The 20825-nt window shown below is 49.7% G+C and overlaps 9 protein-coding genes across 9 annotated transcripts; 3 read left to right on the plus strand and 6 right to left on the minus strand.

Annotated features, from left to right (window-relative positions):
- Window positions 1–96: 96 nt before the first annotated feature.
- Window positions 97–3083, minus strand: N7443_008763 (Zn(II)2Cys6 transcription factor; the record flags this gene model as incomplete). Its single annotated transcript, XM_056888819.1, has 5 exons — window positions 97–2007; window positions 2067–2152; window positions 2210–2475; window positions 2537–2668; window positions 2740–3083. The coding sequence occupies 5 exons, from the start codon at window positions 3081–3083 to the stop codon at window positions 97–99; spliced, it is 2739 nt and encodes a 912-aa protein (XP_056738121.1).
- Window positions 3084–3591: 508 nt separating this feature from the next.
- On the minus strand, window positions 3592–4644 carry N7443_008764 (putative proline utilization protein PrnX; the record flags this gene model as incomplete). The annotated part of the gene is made up of 1 exon (XM_056888820.1): window positions 3592–4644. One exon carries the CDS (start codon window positions 4642–4644, stop codon window positions 3592–3594), a length of 1053 nt encoding a protein of 350 aa, XP_056738122.1.
- A 497-nt stretch (window positions 4645–5141) lies between these two features.
- On the minus strand, window positions 5142–6630 carry N7443_008765 (proline dehydrogenase family protein; the record flags this gene model as incomplete). Its single annotated transcript, XM_056888821.1, has 2 exons — window positions 5142–5994; window positions 6047–6630. The coding sequence occupies 2 exons, from the start codon at window positions 6628–6630 to the stop codon at window positions 5142–5144; spliced, it is 1437 nt and encodes a 478-aa protein (XP_056738123.1).
- Window positions 6631–8088: 1458 nt separating this feature from the next.
- Window positions 8089–9962, plus strand: N7443_008766 (uncharacterized protein; the record flags this gene model as incomplete). Its single annotated transcript, XM_056888822.1, has 5 exons — window positions 8089–8296; window positions 8360–8512; window positions 8561–8683; window positions 8743–9545; window positions 9600–9962. The coding sequence occupies 5 exons, from the start codon at window positions 8089–8091 to the stop codon at window positions 9960–9962; spliced, it is 1650 nt and encodes a 549-aa protein (XP_056738124.1).
- Window positions 9963–10566: 604 nt separating this feature from the next.
- prnC (delta-1-pyrroline-5-carboxylate dehydrogenase prnC) lies at window positions 10567–12358 on the plus strand (the record flags this gene model as incomplete). Its single annotated transcript, XM_056888823.1, has 2 exons — window positions 10567–11174; window positions 11230–12358. The coding sequence occupies 2 exons, from the start codon at window positions 10567–10569 to the stop codon at window positions 12356–12358; spliced, it is 1737 nt and encodes a 578-aa protein (XP_056738125.1).
- A 598-nt stretch (window positions 12359–12956) lies between these two features.
- Window positions 12957–13627, minus strand: N7443_008768 (J domain-containing protein; the record flags this gene model as incomplete). The annotated part of the gene is given in 3 exon segments (XM_056888824.1): window positions 12957–13264; window positions 13301–13376; window positions 13388–13627. The coding sequence occupies 3 exon segments, from the start codon at window positions 13625–13627 to the stop codon at window positions 12957–12959; spliced, it is 624 nt and encodes a 207-aa protein (XP_056738126.1).
- A 425-nt stretch (window positions 13628–14052) lies between these two features.
- On the plus strand, window positions 14053–15609 carry N7443_008769 (6-phosphogluconate dehydrogenase, decarboxylating; the record flags this gene model as incomplete). The annotated part of the gene is made up of 4 exons (XM_056888825.1): window positions 14053–14491; window positions 14537–14680; window positions 14783–14887; window positions 14945–15609. 4 exons carry the CDS (start codon window positions 14053–14055, stop codon window positions 15607–15609), a joined length of 1353 nt encoding a protein of 450 aa, XP_056738127.1.
- Window positions 15610–15777: 168 nt separating this feature from the next.
- Window positions 15778–17268, minus strand: N7443_008770 (BCS1 and AAA domain-containing protein; the record flags this gene model as incomplete). The annotated part of the gene is made up of 1 exon (XM_056888826.1): window positions 15778–17268. The coding sequence occupies one exon, from the start codon at window positions 17266–17268 to the stop codon at window positions 15778–15780; it is 1491 nt and encodes a 496-aa protein (XP_056738128.1).
- Window positions 17269–18693: 1425 nt separating this feature from the next.
- N7443_008771 (NAD(P)-dependent oxidoreductase) lies at window positions 18694–19344 on the minus strand (the record flags this gene model as incomplete). The annotated part of the gene is made up of 1 exon (XM_056888827.1): window positions 18694–19344. One exon carries the CDS (start codon window positions 19342–19344, stop codon window positions 18694–18696), a length of 651 nt encoding a protein of 216 aa, XP_056738129.1.
- Between the last annotated feature and the right edge of the window lie 1481 nt (window positions 19345–20825).

The following is a 20825-nucleotide window of genomic DNA, read 5'->3' on the forward strand; positions in this document are numbered from 1 at the left end:
TAGAAAAGAACCTCGCGGGATATGGTGTATCAAAACTAGACAAAGACAAGAAATAATTGACCGGCTAAAACAACATTTGTCACAAGGACTAGACAATCACTCATTCATAAACTGCAGCCAATGCGAATCCGCACTCCCAGGAGGTTTGAGATCTGCGGGAACCATACCTGGATTCCCTTGAGCATCAGGCTCAAAGCAGGGAATGGCAGTGAACTCGCCCAGCTCCTGCGGGAAGTTCGAGACGAAGTGATCGAACCCGAAATGCGGCATCTGCGAAAGAGACTGATGCGAGATGGAGAAATTGTCCGAAGCAGAAGGAATATCGCCTTCCAAAATCTCCTCGGGTGCGCCAATGGTAGGCTCAGAGCCATTCGTGTTGGGCAACGGGATATTCGGAGGTGTGACGGACATGCCGTGAACAATGGCCTCAGCCGCGGACGGATCACCAGGGCCTTGGGAGGGCGCACTTTGCTGCATGACAGAGTCATTTTCAAATGCTTCTTGTTGTTTCCAGGCCATTGTGGATGGTGAAACGGGTCCGGTCTTCCAGAGCATTTCCCAGTTCTTAAAACGATCGTATGCAGACTCCGAACCGCTTCCGTTGCTTTGGGCTTGTTGACTCTCACTCCATAATTCGAGTCGACGGATGGCGCGTTCAAGTGCTTCGATGACGCTGACAGCGGAGCGAGCAGAACCGACGCCCATGGACATGATCTTGATCAGTGAAATGCCTTGCTCAAGAGCTGCTCCAAGTCGTTCGGTACGCTTGGTCAATCCTTGGGCTAGGATGACGAGAAGGGCAGCACGACATGAGCTGAATTCGGTGAATGAGGCTCGGGCAAGACCGGCTTCATCTCGGAGAAGGCGACAGAGGTCAATGATCTCAAGGGCTGCCTCAACGCAGTCCGTAACAAGGGTGGCGCGGTTCTTAGAAACACCCGAAGGGCCTTTGAAAGGTGTGACAGGTGTCTGATACAGACCTTTTAAACTGCTGAACAAGAACGGACGACCGATGAAGATTCGGGTTAAGCAATAATCGAGTTTCAGGTGCACATTGGATCGGAACAATGGTCCACCGGGGTTGAGATCTCGACAATTTGTTTCTTCGGGCAAGGTAGACCACCAATCAATCAAGTGTTTTCGGATGTTGAGTAATCGCTCAAGACAATCCTGTTGTTGACCTTTTCGGGCCGTTCGGAGCAGAGAAATCTCATTAGAGACTTCCCCGAGTTTCAGCGTTAGAGTAATCAATGCCACCATGTTGGTGTGATTTGATTGTTGTGAAGCGGGCATGATTCCAGGGAAGTCAACAGGGAACGCAGCGTCGACGTCGGCATCAGAGAGTGATGAAGGCCTGCCATGGAGAATGCTAATGCGCTTCTCAATGGTATAAGCAGTCCAAAAGACGCGGTTCCTTGTCTCTAACATTCGAGGAGAGAGACCTTCTCCGTGATATCGACGATGCATACCATTCTGGATGGCGAGTTTGAGTGCTAGACCGAAGTACGTGTAGCACAGCCCAGATGTATCCAAAGGAAGTAGGTATGTTCCAATCAGTAAGCAAGCCTGCACACTCCTCACAGAAGCCGTGGCAATGATGTCCGGTAATAGTTTCGACGCAAACTGATAGAAGGTTAAGCCGACCTCGTCTTCAGAAAAATGGTGATCTTGATTAGCATCAGACGGTGGAATATTCACTGGCGTCGATGATTCCATATGTGCAAACTGTGTGCCAACAGCCAGAACCATCAGAATCGAACAGACAGCACCTGAATCATCAGTTGAGAGACTAGATGGGTTCGTATAGCAGATGTTTAGTTTGTCGCGGAGCCAGTCTTCCTCCACGTAGAAGTTATTGGTTTGTGCGTATTTAAAGAATATCTGCACGAGGAAGTCGGCCACATAGCGTGGTGGTAGACATGTGATTGACGCTGACACAAGAGATGACCCTGACTGGAGTTGTGTGGACCGCCACCTTTCCTCGAATGGCTCAACTTCAGAAGACGCCTGCATCAAATCAGTCAATGAATGGCCTGGATAACATGCAGCAATCTATTATGACTCACGTCTGGTGCCGCCGTTTTCATCCACTCGTCAATCTTCTTCCGAATCTTCATGGAGAAGTTCAGGTAAGAAAACTCTCCGGAATATTCTGGGACCAATGATTAGCATGTCGAGATGGCAAGGGCGTTTCAATGCAGGCTCTTACGGGTTGTGTTATCTGGAAGAGCTTTAATCATGAAGTCTTCATCGTCAATCGCCAAATCTTCAAGCTCATTGGCATCCGCCTTGGTCGATATAGCGTCTGACTCAGAGTCGCGGTGTTTGTTCTTCAAATCCTCCGCAGCCTGGCGAAGCGACTGAATATCGAAAGTGATGCCGGGAACATAATATGAAAGGAGTCGCTCCATACAGTGTACACGCTCTGCTTCCGCAATTTCATGTCGGTTAAGCGAAGCCGCTTTGTCCAACAACCTATCAAAGACCCGTCAGCCTAGTCCGGTCAACGCGGCGTATTGAGACCGAGTGCACTTACGAGACGGACGTCGATCGAGTCTTTTCATTGGGGTCGATATGTGTGAAGTTACATTGTCGGCGATAACGAAGACATCGGCGACACGGTACACCTCCCTCGCATTTCTCTTTCACTCTGCGACAGCCGTCGCATCTGCACGAGACCCATGACGTTAGCGATATATCCACCAGCCGTTGTGACGATACGAAACAAGGGCAGCATACGCTCGGACAGCTCGTTTGCGATTCTCCTCGGCCACGCGTGGGCGCTTCTGCTGCGTGGGGGTGGAAGTCAGGTCGTCCATTGCCGTCTTGCCGTCAACGAGTTCGGGGGAGCATCGTCTGCGGAGAAGTGCCGGAGAAGGCGGAGACGGACTAGGCCCGAGGCTGAGGCCGCACAGGGGAGGGAGAGGGGCAAGGCGATCGGAATCGGTTCGTGCTGTCGGGACGAGAGAAGAAAGTCGGGTGGCGAGCTGGAGAGCACTTATCGGGTTGATATAGCGAGAAACCACGGATCGCGGCCCCGCATCCTGGCAAAAGTCTGCCTCCAAAACGTTCCGCTCCGCCATTCCCGCTCCTGTATCACCTCACGAGACTTTGGCATTTCTTTTTCACGACACATACATATGGGGTATTCTGGTCAATCCCAGATCTCATTTGTATCTACCTCTCTTTTTCCGTCTCTACAGTTTCATAACATTTTGAATTTAATCCAGTCCCGAATTGGGCTACGAGCCCATCTGCGCGTAGTACAGGGATCACCAGATAAGCAAGCGGCGGTCAAGAGCATATTTTACAAACAGCTGTTGATTGAGACAAATCTATAGCCTTCATCATAGTTGCTTGTCAAGGGAATTCTTAGCAGCATCATCGACAGACTTGATGGAGCCCAATTATTTGGTTATTGTTCTACGTTATCGCTCAGCGACGATGAATAGTAATCACGAGCAGGGATAGTTTTTAGCGTTGCAGGCCTGGTGTCGAAAAATGACTAGCCTGTATAACTTGTATAATCTGTATTTTAAATTCTTGTAGCAAGTTGAGGTAAAGAATTCTAGCTTAGATCTTCAATGTAGTCTAGAATCCATCAACATTAGTCCCAAGTCCCTCCTCCTTCCCCACATCAAGCACCTTCTTGCCAACAACAAGATCCATCAAACCCATTCCAACACACTTATAAATAATATTGCATCCGTCCGGAATATCAAGCGCCTGTTCGGGACTAAGCTCTCCCAAAAGATCACCCATCTCAATCAACTGGTCTTCCGTAACCTTCGCCGTATTCAACTCACCCGACTCCTCCATACACGCCGATTTCGAGTCAACGTAGATCTTGCCTCCGCCAGAAAGCAGAGTTTCACTATCGATCTCGTGCATGTGAGGCTTGTACGATCCAATGAGAGAGATGAAGCGCTGTTTGGGCACAGATTTCAGCGCAGAGTATGGGAAATTGGGTTCAATAGACGGTGTGCAGCTGAAGATGACGTCGCAGGCTTGTAGAGCCTCGAGGAGTTTCGCCTCGTAATCTACTGTGCCTTCCTTTGCGAAAGTGGCGAATTTGATATTGGCATACCGTTGACCTAAGTCACCGAGAACGTCGCGTTCCAGCTCGTTGAGTCTTTGACGGCCGCGGTTGATGAATGTTACTTGGCGAATTTGGTTGGGGTAAAGAAGAAGAGCTAGTCGAGCGTGCCATTCTGCTTGTCGACCGGATCCAAGGACGAGGATGTTCTCTTTGCGGAGAGAGGTGCAGCGGACAAATAGTGTCATAGAGGCAAGTGCCGTACGGAAAGCCGTAACCTCCGCGGCTGCGAGAAGACCCTGTAAACGGCCATCTGGCGAAAAGACATTGATAACACCCTGGATACCGCCACTAGCAACGGTGACAACCTTGACGCCGGTGCTGACGGTGTCAGACACGGGCATGAAGATGCACGAGTTGTTAGCCTTTGTGGCGAATACGGTGCGAAGTGGCTGATGGATCAGCTTCTCCGAATCTGCAACATTGGGCTTGGATTCAGCGGATATGGCAACTAGTGCCTTGCCTAGGATGTCAATGAAGTCGTGGCATTTTTCCTGGGTCAAGTTCCGGAAGATCTGAGCCACGTCGGGCTCGGAGAGGACATGCATCTTGGATTGGGGTATAAGAGAAATGTTGAATTGATCTGGGCAGATCCTTGACTAGATATAGATTCAAGTAGAAGTGACTGGTATGAAACAAATGAGTTTATTGATCAAAAAGATGAACTCGGCAAAGCCAACCGATACCCGCGTTTTGGCGAGGGGCAGCCCCGAAGGTCGGCGACTACAGCACCTGCGGGCCATGACTTGCCCGATACGACTGGCTCCATAGATAACCCCGCAATGGGCAAGTGGTTCCGGATATTTGAATACAATAGGGCAGAAGACCAGGAATATATTGAATTTTGGATTGTATCATTATTTGCAGCTACCGTGACTCATAAAACATTAACGCCCTCTGTGGATGCATCCCAAGTGCGCACAAATGCAAGCAAGAACCCCCTTGACGAAGCGACTGGGCTCCCGCACACGAAACAAAAAGTGGTATCTAAGCCTTAGAAAAAGCAGGCTTGAAAGCTTCAATCAATGCACAAGATGACCGAAATCTAATTACGGCCAAAGACCTTCAGGCAACGACGCTTCAATTCGGCGATCATGGCGATCTGAGAGTCCTTGGTCCGTCCGACGGCCTCGGTGTTCTCAACAGCACGACGGAGCAGGAAACCCATGCACTCCTGGACGGAGCCCCAAGTCAAAAGCTTGAAGACATTGGGGGCAGCCATGGGAGTAGCACCAACACTAGCCTCGGCACTCTCGAATCCTTGGAGGAGTTCGCAGCTAACCTCGTCGGCCATACCCTGAAGCTGGGCGTAGCTGAGGTCGACGCCGTAATCCTCACCCTTGAGAGACTGTTGCACGCGGATGGCATGAGCCTTGCGCACAGACTCGCGGTTGTGGGTAGCGATGATCACGTTGACGGGAGGCAGCTCGGTGGCATCCTTGTTAGGAGCCTGCAGCATGGAGTTATACTGGCGGGTCAGAAGAGCCTCGACGACCTCATCGTAGCACTTGTCGGTGTCCTCCTTCTCGGCCCAGACCAGCTGACGGGGCTCGGTCTTCATGTATGCGCCACGGACGAGCTTCACGCCGAGAGTATATCCATCGCGGCGGGCCATCTCGAGGTGACGGTTGAGAGTAATGGGAGTAGAGCGGAGATATGCCTGGTATGTGCCGTAGAAGATGGCGCGGCCGGGGGTCTGGGCGTTGCAATATTTCTGGTACTTCATAATCCAAGCCTCGATACCAGGCTGCACAGCCTGTTCCTCGGCATCGACGAGCAGACGAACGCCACGGGAGATAGCCAGATCGCAGACCTTCTGAATTGACGAGTCCATGAATTCAGAGGGCATGGCCTCCTTCTGGAGGTGGCGAAGAGCGTCTGTTCCCATACCAGTAAACCTATGATGGATTAGGATCCCGATGCGAAAAAGGAAATCGAAGATAAACTTACTTAAGAGCGACAAAGTCTCCCTCCTGTGCCATATCAACGGTCTTCATAGTGCCATCAAACCACATTTGGACCTCAGCCTGAGCTGCCTTGGCATCAAGCTCAGCCTCCTGGTTCTCTCCAACCAGGACCTCACGGGCATAGCCCAGGAGAACTCCGCGGCATCCCAAGCCCTTGATGTTGTTGATCGACTGCTGGACCTCAGCTTTATTCTCACCCGCATTGAACTGCTTGTAAATGGTGTGCTTCACAAGGAAGTTCAGCAGCGGGTTCTTGGAGACATCGAACAAAGCCGAGCGAGGATGGGCCAGGAGGGAAAGGGTGTAAATGCAAGGCTTCAGAAGCAGGGAAGAGGACGATACGGAAAGAATCATCAAAGAGCGTAGAACAGTTGAAAGCGGCAACTTTGACAGGGGAGCTGTCAGTGCTTTCCGTGGCGTCGGCGCGGTGACGGATGGCGATAGCGACTGGAAGACGTTGCTAGCAGCAACAGAAGAGTTCGAGGTGCCGGTACGGCTCACAAGTCGCTTGCCAGCAGTGCTGGTACTCTGGATGCGGGGCACCCGCACTGAGCGAGCAGCCTTCATTGATGTGAGTGTCGTAGTGCTTATCCGGGAATAACAGAGATGATGCGTCGATAAATGAGAAGGGAATAGAAAATGTATAAATGGCAATAGCCGCTTGAGAGAGCTCAGGAAGACTTCTGGTTGGTAGAAAAGACAGAAGACCCAATGTTGAAGCGAGGCAACTTTGTACTATGAAGAGGGGATTATGTACAGTTCGTAAGGGACAAGGGCCGGTGGCAAGCGCGTTACACCGGTACGGTGAAAGCGAGCTTAATCAACGGCCAACCGGCAAAAGCACACATATTTTATCGGTGCGGATGGAGTCCTTCGGTACCGGTCAGTGTTTTGAGCCGGTATTATTCATAGATTCACTCTGAATACAGGCTATCCCGGACTATGGACTATATTACCCCACACCTCGATTGGACCGGGACTGGACCGGGATCACAGCAGACAATACTATTCGTGATTGAACAACCGGCATTAACCTGATTAACTCCTTGTGTAGTTGATCTGCAGACCTCCGAGCCTGAATATTACTTGGTCAGATCCCATGATCGAGTCAGCCAGAAAAAAAGAAGAAAAGAAAAAACAGGTATGGCGAACCGATAATCACGGCCCGGTTTGATAGCGGACTGGGGTGGCACGGGCCACCGATAAGCAAATCACCGGGCCGGTGCTTTCTGCAGCTTCGGGTCCCTCACGTGCTCACGCGTTCCCGGCTACCGGCGCTCCTGCGAAGCGCCAGTTTCTATTACTCAATAGTAATTGCTGTTCCCCATACATTTGACTACCTAAAAAGTTAAGGGGCCCCAATTCCCCCAGATCCACGTGAATCCCCAGATATTCTACATCACCTGCAAATCGCGAAACGTCGCGATGGTCTAGCCAATCAAAACTCGGTTCCAGAATTAAGCATTGGCGATCGCGGCTAGAAAGAGCCTCAAGAGCTTAAGCGGCGCATAGTGAAGGCTTCTACCGCAGAAATGATTCCTATTTGACAACAGCATCACTTACAGATAACTCTATCGGCCGCAGATAGGATGTCTTCCGAATCTAGAGATACCATGTCAGACAGTGGCCGATAAGAGCCGCCTTTGGCCTAAAGTGCCCACCTGTGTCTCCACTACGGGCGTTCTTCTAGATCCTTTTTAAACTTTGGGAATGAAAATGCGTCCGATCACGGCGACCAACCAATGGAATCGTGCTTTGGGTAGGAATTGACTCTTCAAATAGCGGAACTTGTCGTCGGATATTGTCGCTTCCCCGCAAGTTGGCCAGCAATTTTACCTGGGGCGTGGCCTTGTCAACTGCTTTATCTATCCCTGGTGGCGCGCGCTGGTAGCGGTCTCTAAAGATTTCTTTTTTCCATAGCTCTTTAGAAATTTTGCATATTTATATTTTTTTGGTTCTTTTACTCATTCCGCTGTTCTTTGCAACTGCTGGAAGAATTCTCTGGACTTCTTGGCCATACTCATCATGGAAAAGTCTCCGAAGGCCGTCGAGGCAGGCGAGGTCGATCCATCCTATGATGACCCCAAAGCACTCTCGGGTGAAGTGGATGTACCTGGCACAGAGACACACCGTGGTTTGAGTTCACGCCATATTCAATTCCTTGCTCTTGGTGGTTGTATTGGCACTGGACTGTTTGTTGGAAGTGGATCAACATTGTCTCTGGTCGGTCCTGGTAAGAGCCCTCCATGAATGATATATATATGGGATATGATAGCTGACTTAATATCATCCATAGCCCCTCTACTGATGGGATACATCGTTATGTCGTCAGTGGTTTACTTTGTTATGAATATGCTGGGTGAAATGACCACCTACCTCCCCGTGCGCGGCGTGTCCGTGCCTTACTTTATCAATCGATTCACTGAGCCCAGTCTGGGATTTGCCGTTGGTATGTTCGCACCTGGTCTGCATGAAGGTAAATGCTAACAAAACACAGGATATAATTACTGGTACTCGTTCTCGATGTTAACAGCGTCTGAAGTTACGGCAGCTGGACTTGTAATCCAATATTGGCCAACTTCAGTCAGTGTCGGTGTATGGATTGCAATCGTCCTTCTTGGTAAGAGAAATACCGCATCGCAAGCAGAGATTCTATACTTATGCCGACCTTTTCTACAGTTATCCTCTTCCTGAATATTGTCGCTGTATCATGGTACGGTGAAGCCGAGTTTTGGTTCGCATCGTTGAAAATCATCGCCATCATCGGCCTCATTATTCTCGGCGTTGTACTTTTCTTTGGCGGAGGTCCCAACCATGATCGACTTGGCTTCCGCTACTGGGAAACTCCCGGCGCTTTCGTCGAACCGTACCTGGTGTCAAATGTCAACACGGGTCGCTTCCTGGCTTTCTGGACTGCCTTGATCAAATCTGGATTCTCATTCATCTTCTCACCTGAGCTGATCACCACCGCTGCAGGAGAGGCTGTTTCGCCTCGTCGCAACATCCCGAAGGCAACCAACCGATTCATCTACCGTCTCTTTGCTTTCTATGTCCTTGGAAGCTTAGTCATTGGTGTCACTGTTGCATACAACGACCCGAACCTTCTTTCTGGCGTTGCTAGCGGAGCCTCCGGCGCCGGTGCCAGCCCTTTCGTCATTGGTATACAGAATGCTGGCATCAAGGGACTGAACCACGTTATCAACGCGGCAATTCTTCTTTCAGCCTGGTCTTCTGGTAACTCCTGGGTCTACGCTGGCTCGCGAACCCTGTATTCCCTTGCCTGTGCTGGTCAGGCGCCTAAGATGTTCACCCACTGCGATAAGAATGGTGTACCTTACCCTGCGGTATTGATCACCTGGTCGATTGGCCTATTGGCATTCTTGAATCTGTCGAGCTCGGGTGCCAACGTCTTCTACTGGTTCACCAATATCACAACGGTCGGCGGTTTTGTCTCTTGGGTTCTTGTGGCCATTGCATACCTGGTATGTTATCACTTAATCTCTGTCTTCAAATACATCCCACTAACCATGTCGCAGCGTTTCCGCAAAGCTCTGGCTTTCAACGGGCTTCTCGAGTCACGACCATTCAAGACCCCCTTCCAGCCTTGGGGTGCCTACTATGCCTTGGTGGTTGTTTCACTGCTCGCAATTACCAATGGCTATGCTGTTTTCTTCCCGGGCTCGTTCACAGCCTCGGGCTTCCTGGTCTCCTACATTGTCTTTGCCATTTTCTTTGCGCTTTACTTTGGTCACAAGATCTGGTATCGGACTCCTTGGATGGTTCCGGTGGCTGACCTAGATGTTATCTCTGGCAAGGAGGCGATTGATCGAATGAGTGAAACTGAGGTGGAACGATTGCCTCGTAACTGGCTCGAGCGCGTCTGGTGGTGGGTTGCTTAGACTACCACGCATGTACATAGATTTTATACATGATGCCATTTACAATTATTTTTGAGCTTCAGATTTCTTCGGGTTCCTTCAATGAATGTGCAGTGTACGGTGTGAGATGAAAGGACGCCAAGATATACCTTAAGATACCTATGGAGTGGGTCGCACCTAGATCTGAAAACGGTATTTTCCACACAGTCTCCACTTTTATCTTCGCTAGCGGTACATATCTCGATTATCGCGATGCACTTTATTCAACTCACTAATTACTATCTCCGGTCAAAGATAGAGAGCAAGATAGAGAGCTAGATAGAGAGCTAGATAGAGAGAGTACAGGGTACAGCGACCTTAGCCCATAGTGGATCCACCCGGGCCGGTTGACCCACCCGGTACTCTTGCCGGCCTACTCTTATTCGTCACCGGCTCGTGCGCCATGTACTCTGTACTTTACACAGCTTAACGCGTTGAGCTTCGGGTCACCGCCGGTGGTAGCCGGTCATTTCATCATGTCCAGGTACCCCGCGTCGATTTTCAAATTTTGTTTCTTTCTTTAATTCACTCCGACCTCTGGAAAGCGATCAGGAATCCTGTGTATTCTTCCAGCTTCATATCCAGAATGCAGTCGACCTTCCTGCGCGCCAGAGCGCAGCCGCTCTCGCGGTTTGCATCCCGCATCCCGAGCTCGAGCTCGAGCTCGCGTGCTATGGGCACTTACGCCAACTTCAAGGTGCCCCAGATCAACAACGAACCGAACCAGCACTACACGCCCGGAACTGCTAGCCGCAAGGGTCTGGAGGAGGCGCTCGCCAAATACAAGCAGCAGGCTCCATTGAACGTCCCTCTGGTCGTGGCGGGCAAGGAGATCAAGAGCTCCCAGAGTTTCACTCAGAGCAACCCCGCCTCGCACGCCGCTGTCGCTACCTACTCCAATGCGTCCAAGTCGGACGTTGAGGACGCCATCGCATCTGCTTTGGCTGCCCGCAAGTCCTGGGCCGCCACTCCCTTCGCCGAGCGCGCCAGCATCTTCCTCAAGGCCGCCGATCTGATTGCGACCAAGTACCGCTATGATATTATGGCTCTGACCATGCACGGCCAGGGTAAGAATGCCTGGCAGGCGGAGATCGACTCTGCAGCTGAGCTGGTCGACTTCCTCCGCTTCGGTGTTAAGTACGCTGAGGAGGTCTACTCTCAGCAGCCCGCTCACCACTCTCCTGGTGTCTGGAAGTAAGTACAGTCTCATATGCCTTCAGGAGGGACCGGATTGCTAATATTTTACTAGCCGCCTCGAGTACCGCCCTCTTGAGGGCTTCGTCTACGCCATCAGCCCCTTCAACTTCACCGCTATCGGTGGTAACTTGGCTGGCGCTCCCGCTCTGATGGGCAACGTCGTTATCTGGAAGCCTTCGCCCTCGGCCATTGCCTCCAACTGGCTTGTGCACCAGATTCTTCTCGAGGCCGGACTTCCCAAGGATGTCATCCAGTTCGTGCCCGGTGAGGCCGAGGAGGTTACTAGCGCTGTTCTGGCTCACAAGGAATTCGCTGCTTTGCACTTCACTGGCAGCACCGATGTCTTCCGTAGCCTCTACGGCAAGATCTCTCAGGGTGTTGCCGATGGCAAGTACCGCAGCTACCCTCGCATCGTGGGAGAGACTGGTGGCAAGAACTTCCACTTGATCCACAAGTCTGCCGATGTTCGCAACGCCGTTGTTCAGACCGTCCGTGGTGCTTTCGAGTTCCAGGGCCAGAAGTGCAGTGCTACTTCTCGTGCATATGTCGCGTCTTCCATCGCCGATGAGTTTGCTCAAGGAGTTGCTGCCGAGGTTGAGAAGCTCCAGATTGGTGAGCCATCTGAGTTCACCAACTTCTGCGGCCCCGTTATCCACGAGGGCTCCTTCAACAAGCTGGCTGGTGTCATCGATGCCGCTAAGAACGACCCCGAGCTTGAGCTGCTCGCTGGCGGCTCCTACGACTCTACCAAGGGATGGTACATCAAGCCTACCGTCTACCGCACCTCCAACCCGGACCACCCTCTTCTGTCCCGCGAGCTCTTTGGTCCCATCATCGTGATCCACTCCTACAACGACGCGACCGAGGCCGACTTCGTCAAAATCTGCGAGAAGATCGATACCACCGGTACTTACGGCCTGACCGGATCCGTCTTCGCTCAGGACCGCGAGGCCGTCCAGGTTGCCGACGAGCACCTCCGCAACGCCGCTGGTAACTTCTACATCAACTGCAAGAGCACTGGTGCCGTTGTTGGTCAGCAGCCCTTCGGCGGTGCCCGCGCCAGTGGCACCAACGACAAGGCCGGCAGTGCCAACCTGCTGTCGCGCTTCGTCAGCTTGCGCTCCATCAAGGAGGAGTTTGTTCCCACCTACACCGTTGCCTACCCCAGCAACGCCAACTAGGTAATGACTCTGACTCGTTCACCTTGTTAATACTGTATGCCTTATGACATCATGGCGTCTTTTGCATTCCACCCTCGGCGTTTTTTCTCAAAAGGCATATATTGCCTCCGTTTGATTTGTTGAACAAAGGATTGTGTCCCTGTATATCTATATCTATCCAAAAAATTCAAATGTTCAGCCACATCTAGTCACCAACTTTTGCATAGTCTCCATTGCCATCTTCGTATACTTTTCCATCTCATACTTCTTCCTCTTTCTCTCTGACAGCATCGAAGCATTCCAGGGAGGACCGCCTACGGAACCAAGTCTTCGAAGCCGCTTTTGCCGCACTCTCAATAGGCAAATGACCACCGGAATACGGCATAGGTCGGTACTCAAGACTTCAACGATCCATGGAGCTTTATTCCTTCAACAGGGCCATCCTTTAGCACCGGCGAAAAGTTATATGCGTCGAATATCTGCAAGCAATAGATATTAACTGACGGAATATTTTGAGTGTCCTCGTATATGCTGACAGCGAGACTCTTCTGCAGAATATCCTCCGATAAATCTTCGATCAAACCTGCAGGTGATCCCGACGGACGTAGAATCTGCATAATCACCCCCCGCCATCTGGAAGGTATCTAAACACAACCCGACATTTGGACGGTCGATGTCCCATCTCATTTCCAATACTCCCTTGTACCTCAGTGCGTATGTCGATTAGAACTGGTTCTTGTATGCGCATTCGGAAGTTATATTTTGTTAACATGTCCGCTGGTTCACGAAGGTCCGAGACGGCAGACTCGCGGGATATTGAAATCTTCTCGGTTGGAGAATGTATAGATCCAACATACAAAACCATTAGCCATCCGTCCCATCGCGACCCCCACCCATTAACGAAAATGTACCTGTAACTGATCCGCCCTAAGATCTTTCATAACATAATTTTAATACACTCACTCGCCCTCGCAAACGCATCCTTCCTCCCCGCCGACCCCCTCTTCCAGCCCTGAGAGTTGCAAAAGGCTAGAGGTTCCTAATAGTCACCGAATCAATATCAAAAAGCCTCTGGATCTCATTGGCAATAACTTCATGCACGAGGCCAAAAAACTGTCCAGGCATATTGGGGAATGAGAGTTTGGATGAGATGAAACCGGTTTTGCTGATCGTTTCACGTTTGCGTGGGAGGATGTCGCTGGGGCTGGATACTATTGAGCAGGAGGTGAAGGATAAGGGATAGTGTGGACGGATGTGCGGGTTATTGGTGTCAATTTGAAAGATTTCCATCCCAAATAGCGCTTGGGATTAGAAAAACTTGAGCGATAGATGTTCAAATTCTCTCAGAGGATGAACTAATTAGGTAAATTGAGATCTCGTACGAGTGTATAGCTTCGTGCTACATCATCATGATGCACGACAGATTTGCCTGCTTTGGGGCTTTTTCATCAGTTCTACATCATCTGTCAGCAATGTGGAAAAAGAAGAATGCTAGATAACACCCAAGAGATATTATTGCTCGTCAATAGCCATCTATGGGGCGGGGCCGGTACTGACTGCACGTTGACAGTATCCCGAAGCCCTAATCCGGTTGCTACTCGTGTGTTGAAGAACATCAAAACTGCTATCCCCAATCTGGCCCTTCTCTATATCATTAGCCCTCTTCAATTTCCGTAGGCCCGGGGCTATCTAAGTTGACGAAAAGAATCGCCACTATGCCGTCTACAAATGCATCCCAACCATTCAAGCACATCGGCGTGGTCGGAGCTGGAAGCATGGGCTCGATGATGGTCTTAGCATTCGCTGAAATTGGTCTCGATGTGTCAGTCTGGGACGTGGAAAAAGCCAATATCGAAAAAATCGCCGACATGTCGAAGAAAGCCACAACCTCGAAGGCCAAGGTAGAAGGATTCACCGATCTAAAAAAGTTCACCAAGAATCTCGAAGGACAAAACATCGACGATCGGAAGCTTTTCATGTTTTCGGTTACACATGGACCCCCAGCAGACTCGATCTTGGGAATGCTGAAGTGTGATCTACAAAAGGGCGATATCATCATCGACGGCGGCAATGAAAACTACCGGAGAACGGAACGCCGCCAGAAAGAATGCAAGGCTATGGGCGTTGACTGGATTGGAATGGGCGTTTCTGGTGGTTATCAGTCAGCGTGACATGGACCTAGTCTATCGCCTAGTGGAGATGCCAAAGCAATCGCCCTTGTTATGCCTTTCCTTGAACAGTATGCTGCTAAAGCACCCAAAGATGGCACACCATGTGTTACCAGGATTGGGCCAGATGGCTCGGGAAATGTCGTCAAAATGGTTCACAATGGTACTGAGGGCGGTTTGTTGTCTGCTCTTGCCGAAGCGTGTTCTTTGATGCACTATGGCATGGAAATGGACTACGCTCAGATCGGGGAAATCTTCACGTAATGGAACAAAACAGGCGAATTGTGCAAGAACTTCCTCATCAACATCGGAGCCGACATTCTCAGGACTAAGAAAACATCGGAAGGGGATGAAAAGGGCGAAGGCGCAAGCATGAACAACGGTTATGTACTCGACGACGTTCTTGACAAGGTGGTTTAAGACGACGATAACACTGAAGGCACGCCTCTTTGGTCTTTGATGGAGGCAGCTGATCGACATGTCTCGTGCCCGACATTGGCTGCCGTGCACTGGATGCGCATTGCAAGTGGCAACCGTGGTGAACGCCAGCATGTCGCTGAAAGGCTGAAGATACCTGCGCCGAAACCTATAGGGTCATCCATGGATCAGAAAACGTTGGTTGAAAAGCTGCGACGCGCTGTATACGCCACGTTCCTCGCGTCTTTTTGCCAGGGCCTGGAACTGATTGCCAGAGCATCCGAAGACGAAGGATGGGAAATTAATATGGCCGATTGTTTGCAGATTTGGCGTGCAGGCTATATCATTGAGTCCGAGCATATTGCAGATCTACTTCAGCCAGCACTGGCCGAGAAGCCAGTGAAGAACATGAAAGTTTTCGATTCTGTTTCTCAGGAACTGCACAGCAACTATGAGCCCCTGAAGGAAATTGTAGTCCAAGGCGCCATGACAGATCAGTACATTCCGTCCATTACAGCAACGCTTGAGTACCTCAAGTATGAGGGTGGGGTGATTATACCGACCAAGTTTATGGAGGCTCAGATGGACTATTTCGGCGCACACGGCTATAATAAGCCCGGTATTCCCGGTGAAGATCCTGGACCGGTGAAGAAGGGGCCTCATCACTACGAGTGGAAAGCGGCGTAAACGGAAGGAAGTTCTGAATGTATTGATTGTTGTTACAATGAAATTAATATTAGTATATTCAAACGCTTGATATACATGCTCGAAGTATAGTACAAGTGGAGATTTTGTGTGAAGTCGGTGTTTGCGGTCGAGTTGAATGTCCTTCTGGCATACGAGAGTAGTGCACACTCACGAGCTCAATTCTCCATATTCCATATCCTCGACCCAGCTCCTAACATTGCCACAAGCCTCCTCCGGTTGTCGTTTATATCGCAAAAGATACCCCTGCACATCCGCAATACTGAATCGTCTCTCGGGAAGACACCCCGCAAAGCGCACTGCGAGGTCATGGAGTCTTCCAGTTTCCCGCTTCTTGTCTCCAATAGGGACAACAGCGTTCTGATATACGTCGCTGTATATGCTCAAGAAGAGGTCTCGCAGCTCCTCGTGAGATGGAAGCTCAAACCGAATATGTATATCCACACGACCCGGCCGAATGAGCGCGCGATCCAAATTTTGGGGTACATTTGTGGTCATAATCAAGATGCGGCCTTCATGCGATGCGACGCCGTCGATTGCGTTCAGGAGACCGGATAAAGAGACAGCTGTATTTGATGATGGCGTCTTCGCCGAGTGGGGCTGCGTACCATCCCCGCTAGGCCTCACTTCTCCTCTGTTTAACCCTGCAGCGTCGACGTCCTCCAAAAGCACCACGCACCGCGTAGGCACTTCGGAAAACAGCCGAATGAAGTGTGACTCTGTCATGCTTGGGTCTAACAAGCTCAGCACATAGATATCAAGACCGAATACACCAGCAATTGCGGATGCAAGACTTGTCTTCCCGGTACCTGGAGGGCCGGAGAACAAATATCCACGTCGGTAAGGGATGCCGTGGTTGGCATACCATTGTCTTGTGTGCGGATGAAGGTATTCGTTGATATCCCGGAGGATAGTCTGCTTTTTCTGTTTATCAAGGATAACAGTCGAGATATCTCTCGATGGTCGCGAAGCAACTGAACTCCAACGAACAAGGTCTCGAGAATCAGGCCTGGTGCGGTAGACTGTGATGCTCGACACGCAGACTTTGCGACCGTACGCACGAACTTCTTCAAGGAACTTCTTGATCGGGGAAAGTGAAAGACTGATACATTGCAGTTTCAAGGGAGGATTACTATCCACCTGTGGAGGCCGAGTGCTGCTATCAGGACTGCTCGCCGCGTGGCTAAACAACATCCATGTGCGTTTGAAGCGAAAGAACCGGGATCCGTGGAAAGGCTTCAGCTCGATGAAAGAGTTGTCGTCTACCTCTCGGTAGCTGACCAGGTTATCGGATTCCAGTTGTCCCAGTGGGGAGCGTGTTAAAGCTTTGTCGTTGTCGGAACTATTCGTGGTTTGTGCCAGCACGGAGAGAAAATTGTGCCGGCGAAATGCATGATCGTTCATCCAGCGAACAATATCCTCGTAGAGAGGGTCTTCTGCCCTCACATGTACCGTTGACAAGCATGTCTTTTCGGCGTAGTGGTATAATACATTCCCGGCAGAGCGGAGCGATGTGATCAAACCGATAACAATCAGTCCAGAGTTCACAATAACAAGAGGATCGAAGTTCAGTGTTCTGCGGACCAGTTCCACTAAAGAGTGGATTGCACCAGATCCTGGGCGATGAGCAGACAAGGACATCTTCGTTCAAATCGAACGGATCTCACATGCTCCGGAGTCTGGTCGCAGACTGAACTCCGCTTTGCATCCGACGATCTGTCTCTGGATCAAACCTCCCACGGTAACCCCTGGTCGTTCCGATTTAATGATAAGCGCAATGCTCCCCCTCGTTTTGAGACAAATAGTATTAGCGGGACGACGCGAGGCTCTTCAAGGATACCTAGCCCAGCCCGGAAAAAAACACACTGCTGAGTCAGAACTGAGTATTTCTGCCTCAGGCTACAAGTCAAAAAAAACATGAGGAGGTGCTAGTAGTAGGCCTTGGCTACGATTAGACGGTTAGACGTTTAATTTATCTTGATTTGAATATCCCTATGCGTATGTCGTGTGAGCTATTCAGAGGAAATGAAAGAAAAGAAATCAGGTACAGTCATTCTCGAAATCGGCTTGACCAATACACACATAATGACTCTTTTGTGGCCCCATCGCCGAGGTCTTAACGCAGATCCATTATTGAGCGGACCGCATTAAATAGAGGGACACCGTAAAGTTTAGTCTGTATAATACAATACATTGCCACGTAATATCACACGATGTGTACAAGAATTCAGTGGAATTGCTTGGAAAGCTATAACCAATGGATCTCTGCAAATCACATGGGGAGGGCCGTCTAGCACCTTGTAACTTGATGACCTGATGGGTGACTTCGATTCTCCTTGTCATCCTGTGCGGCATATATAAATTATCACTTCTGAGGGGTGTCTCTTTAGCTTAGAGAACCTCATCACGAATCGTACCATCGGCAAAAAGCTGTCTCAACCAGTTTGCGGTAGTTTGCAGGAGAACAACAACAGCCTCAACGGTGGCCGATGGCATGGGCATCAACTAATAGTAATTCACCATAAGTCTGTCATTACAGTAGGCCTAGAGACATAGAGCCTAGTCCTCTCACTGGCCATGAGGGCTACGGCGTTTAACCGCCTCCCCATCCGACACAAACTGCACTAACATCGACTTAACACCCATCAGTCACACCTCTCTACAGCAAACTGCTTCGTAAAAGAGTAGCCTTCCGTTAATCTAATTCGGTGGTTGGGAGGAAGGTCGGGCATATAATGAGGACCCACCGATCTATATTCACTACTTGATCGATATGAAGGCCGCTCTCAATAATAGGACGGTGGCGAAAGATACTCAATATTAACAAACAGATTTAAATCTCTGGTGATGAAGCGTACTTTCCACAAATCAAGCCAGTCAAGGCCCCTTCGGTGAGGAAGAAGCCACTAATAAATGCAGAATTAAATAGATAACCGATTTAATGTTATTATGTCCGAAAGCATACATTAACTAATAGATAAGGCTTCATAAAGCACAATCTTTCAATAGCGTATCTTTTCCTGCCGAAGGGTTGTCCTGTACAGAGGCCCATACTCTGACACCCTATTAGTTCGATATCACAGGAGTGCTTCGATCCCAAGTGCTCGTCTCAACAGCATCCACCAGACATGCCGCCACGCTAGCCCTCGAAATCCCCCCTAGACCCGCGAAAATACCGAGTCCTTTCCCATCGTCGCCAAGGAACTGAACGGGCTTTTTCTTTGCCATAGTCAGTCTCGCTGGCCTCAACAGTACGAATTTCAATTCGCTTTTTTTGAGTATCTCATCGACATGATTATGGTCCACGAATGAATGCCCGAGGCTGGTGTTGGAAATTGCCCATTTCATAAGCACAGTGATATTCGCGAGAGAAGACCCAACTCCAAATGAAGATAGTGTCGCAATCTTGGAAACTCCATGCCTTTTCATAGCAGCGACGAGGTTTTCGTGCGTCTGAGACATGACTCGTGTCCCCTTTTCTTTTGGAGATGAAAGCGTGACGATCACAGCAGTTGGGAGGTCGCCTTGGACTGCGTTGAAAGCGCTTTCAATGTTCGAAGGTTCCACCGGTGTGCCCTTCACGATCTTCAGACCTTCCATAGCCGGAAGTGCAGAGGGATTACGAATCAAGGCTGTAATCTTGTGGCCGCGCTGTAAAGCTTCATCGATGACGAGACGGCCAGTCTGTCCACTACCACCAATAACGAGAACACGCATGATTTGAAGATGCTGTTGTGCTGTTGGTAGAATGCTGATTTTTTTTCCGAATTGTTATAGGGTGGGTTGGATTGACACGTGGTACAATGATTTCGGTGAAAGTTTGAACTTTGTTGAGATCAACGGATGATAAACTAGATACTTTGGAATGACATAAATAACGAGCTTTCACCAAGTATATATAGCTGCGGTATAAACTCTATCGAGGGTGTCAGGGCAGATTGGGTCTAAGGTCTGCCTACAACGCGGCCCGGCTTCTGCCTATGGACCTAAAGACTGCCTACAACGCGGCCTGGCTTCTGCCTACTTAGTACTTGTTCAGCTACCGCAAGTAAGTGATGGGCAGGCTTATCAATCTCGACATTAACTGTAGTCCGAAGTCCGTACGGTCGCATGACCCTGGATTAGCTTTCTGCAGGATTATAAATCCTGTTGCTTACCAAGGAAGCGTAAAGTTTGGAGCCTCCGATGATCCAAGGGATCAGGGCCTGCGACGACCCTCACCTTCCTGTGGTGTAGGCTAGAAACCCGAGAATGCATTCTTAGGGCTAAGGAGAGTCGACCCCTCGAGCGATTGAGAGACATTGTGCGAGAACGAGCGATGATGTTGGGGACGTGAGTCTCTCGGCCATATTCTTGGAGAAATGTGGCTTGACCACGGTGAGTGGCTAAGGCCTTCAAGCTTTGTTACGACTAGGCTGCTGCTGAGTCAGGGAATCATTACGTAGCTGCAGATCATCTAGAAACTAGCACCAGGCGGCTTCATAGGTTTTCAAGGCATTCCATTGAATTCTTCTACGCATTGTGTAATTATAGGTTGTGGTAAGATTGTAGAACAACTGGGAGTGAAAGGCGAAGAAATACTTTGAATATGAACCTATTTGCAAATAGTGGACTCTTTATCAACATGCTTATTCTTTCCAGGTAGTAAATACCACGAGCTTTGTGGAGGATCTTGGCCTTCGCTCAATACAGTGGAGGTAGTCATGGCTCTCGAAGAGGTACGAAATCTCTTCATTGTTGCCTTGATTTGTGGGCTGATAGGAAATACAGGAATTCGGTCTCGAAATCCCGGATGAAGAAGCTGAAAAGATCACCAATGACAGTACTTCAGTTGAGGACATTGAGTGCTAACACCGCTAACCATATGACAGTTCAAATGGCCATTGATTACATCAACGGCCACGTGTCAGGGTAACTAGAAAAGCAATTATCAAAATTGAATGAAAAATACTATTATTAGTTGGAAAGGACATAAAGCTATCTTTCAGCTGATTCATCCGTTGTAGAGTTGCCCGGTCCCCGTTTTTGATTAGCTTGATAGCTTTTTTACACTTTGTTTTGTGTGGAGCTCATTGAGAATCCAAATATTGTCTTTAAGCGGCTCTTGGGTGCGGTAATGCAAAATTAGCGTTAGTGAGTAATGATTTAGATGTAAATGAGAAGAAGTGTTACAGAGGTCTATCCGCATAGACACCTCG

The sequence above is a fragment of the Penicillium atrosanguineum genome, assembly GCF_028827265.1.
Source record: "Penicillium atrosanguineum strain IBT 20685 chromosome Unknown utg000007l_segment0_segment0, whole genome shotgun sequence".
Taxonomy (NCBI): domain Eukaryota; kingdom Fungi; phylum Ascomycota; class Eurotiomycetes; order Eurotiales; family Aspergillaceae; genus Penicillium; species Penicillium atrosanguineum.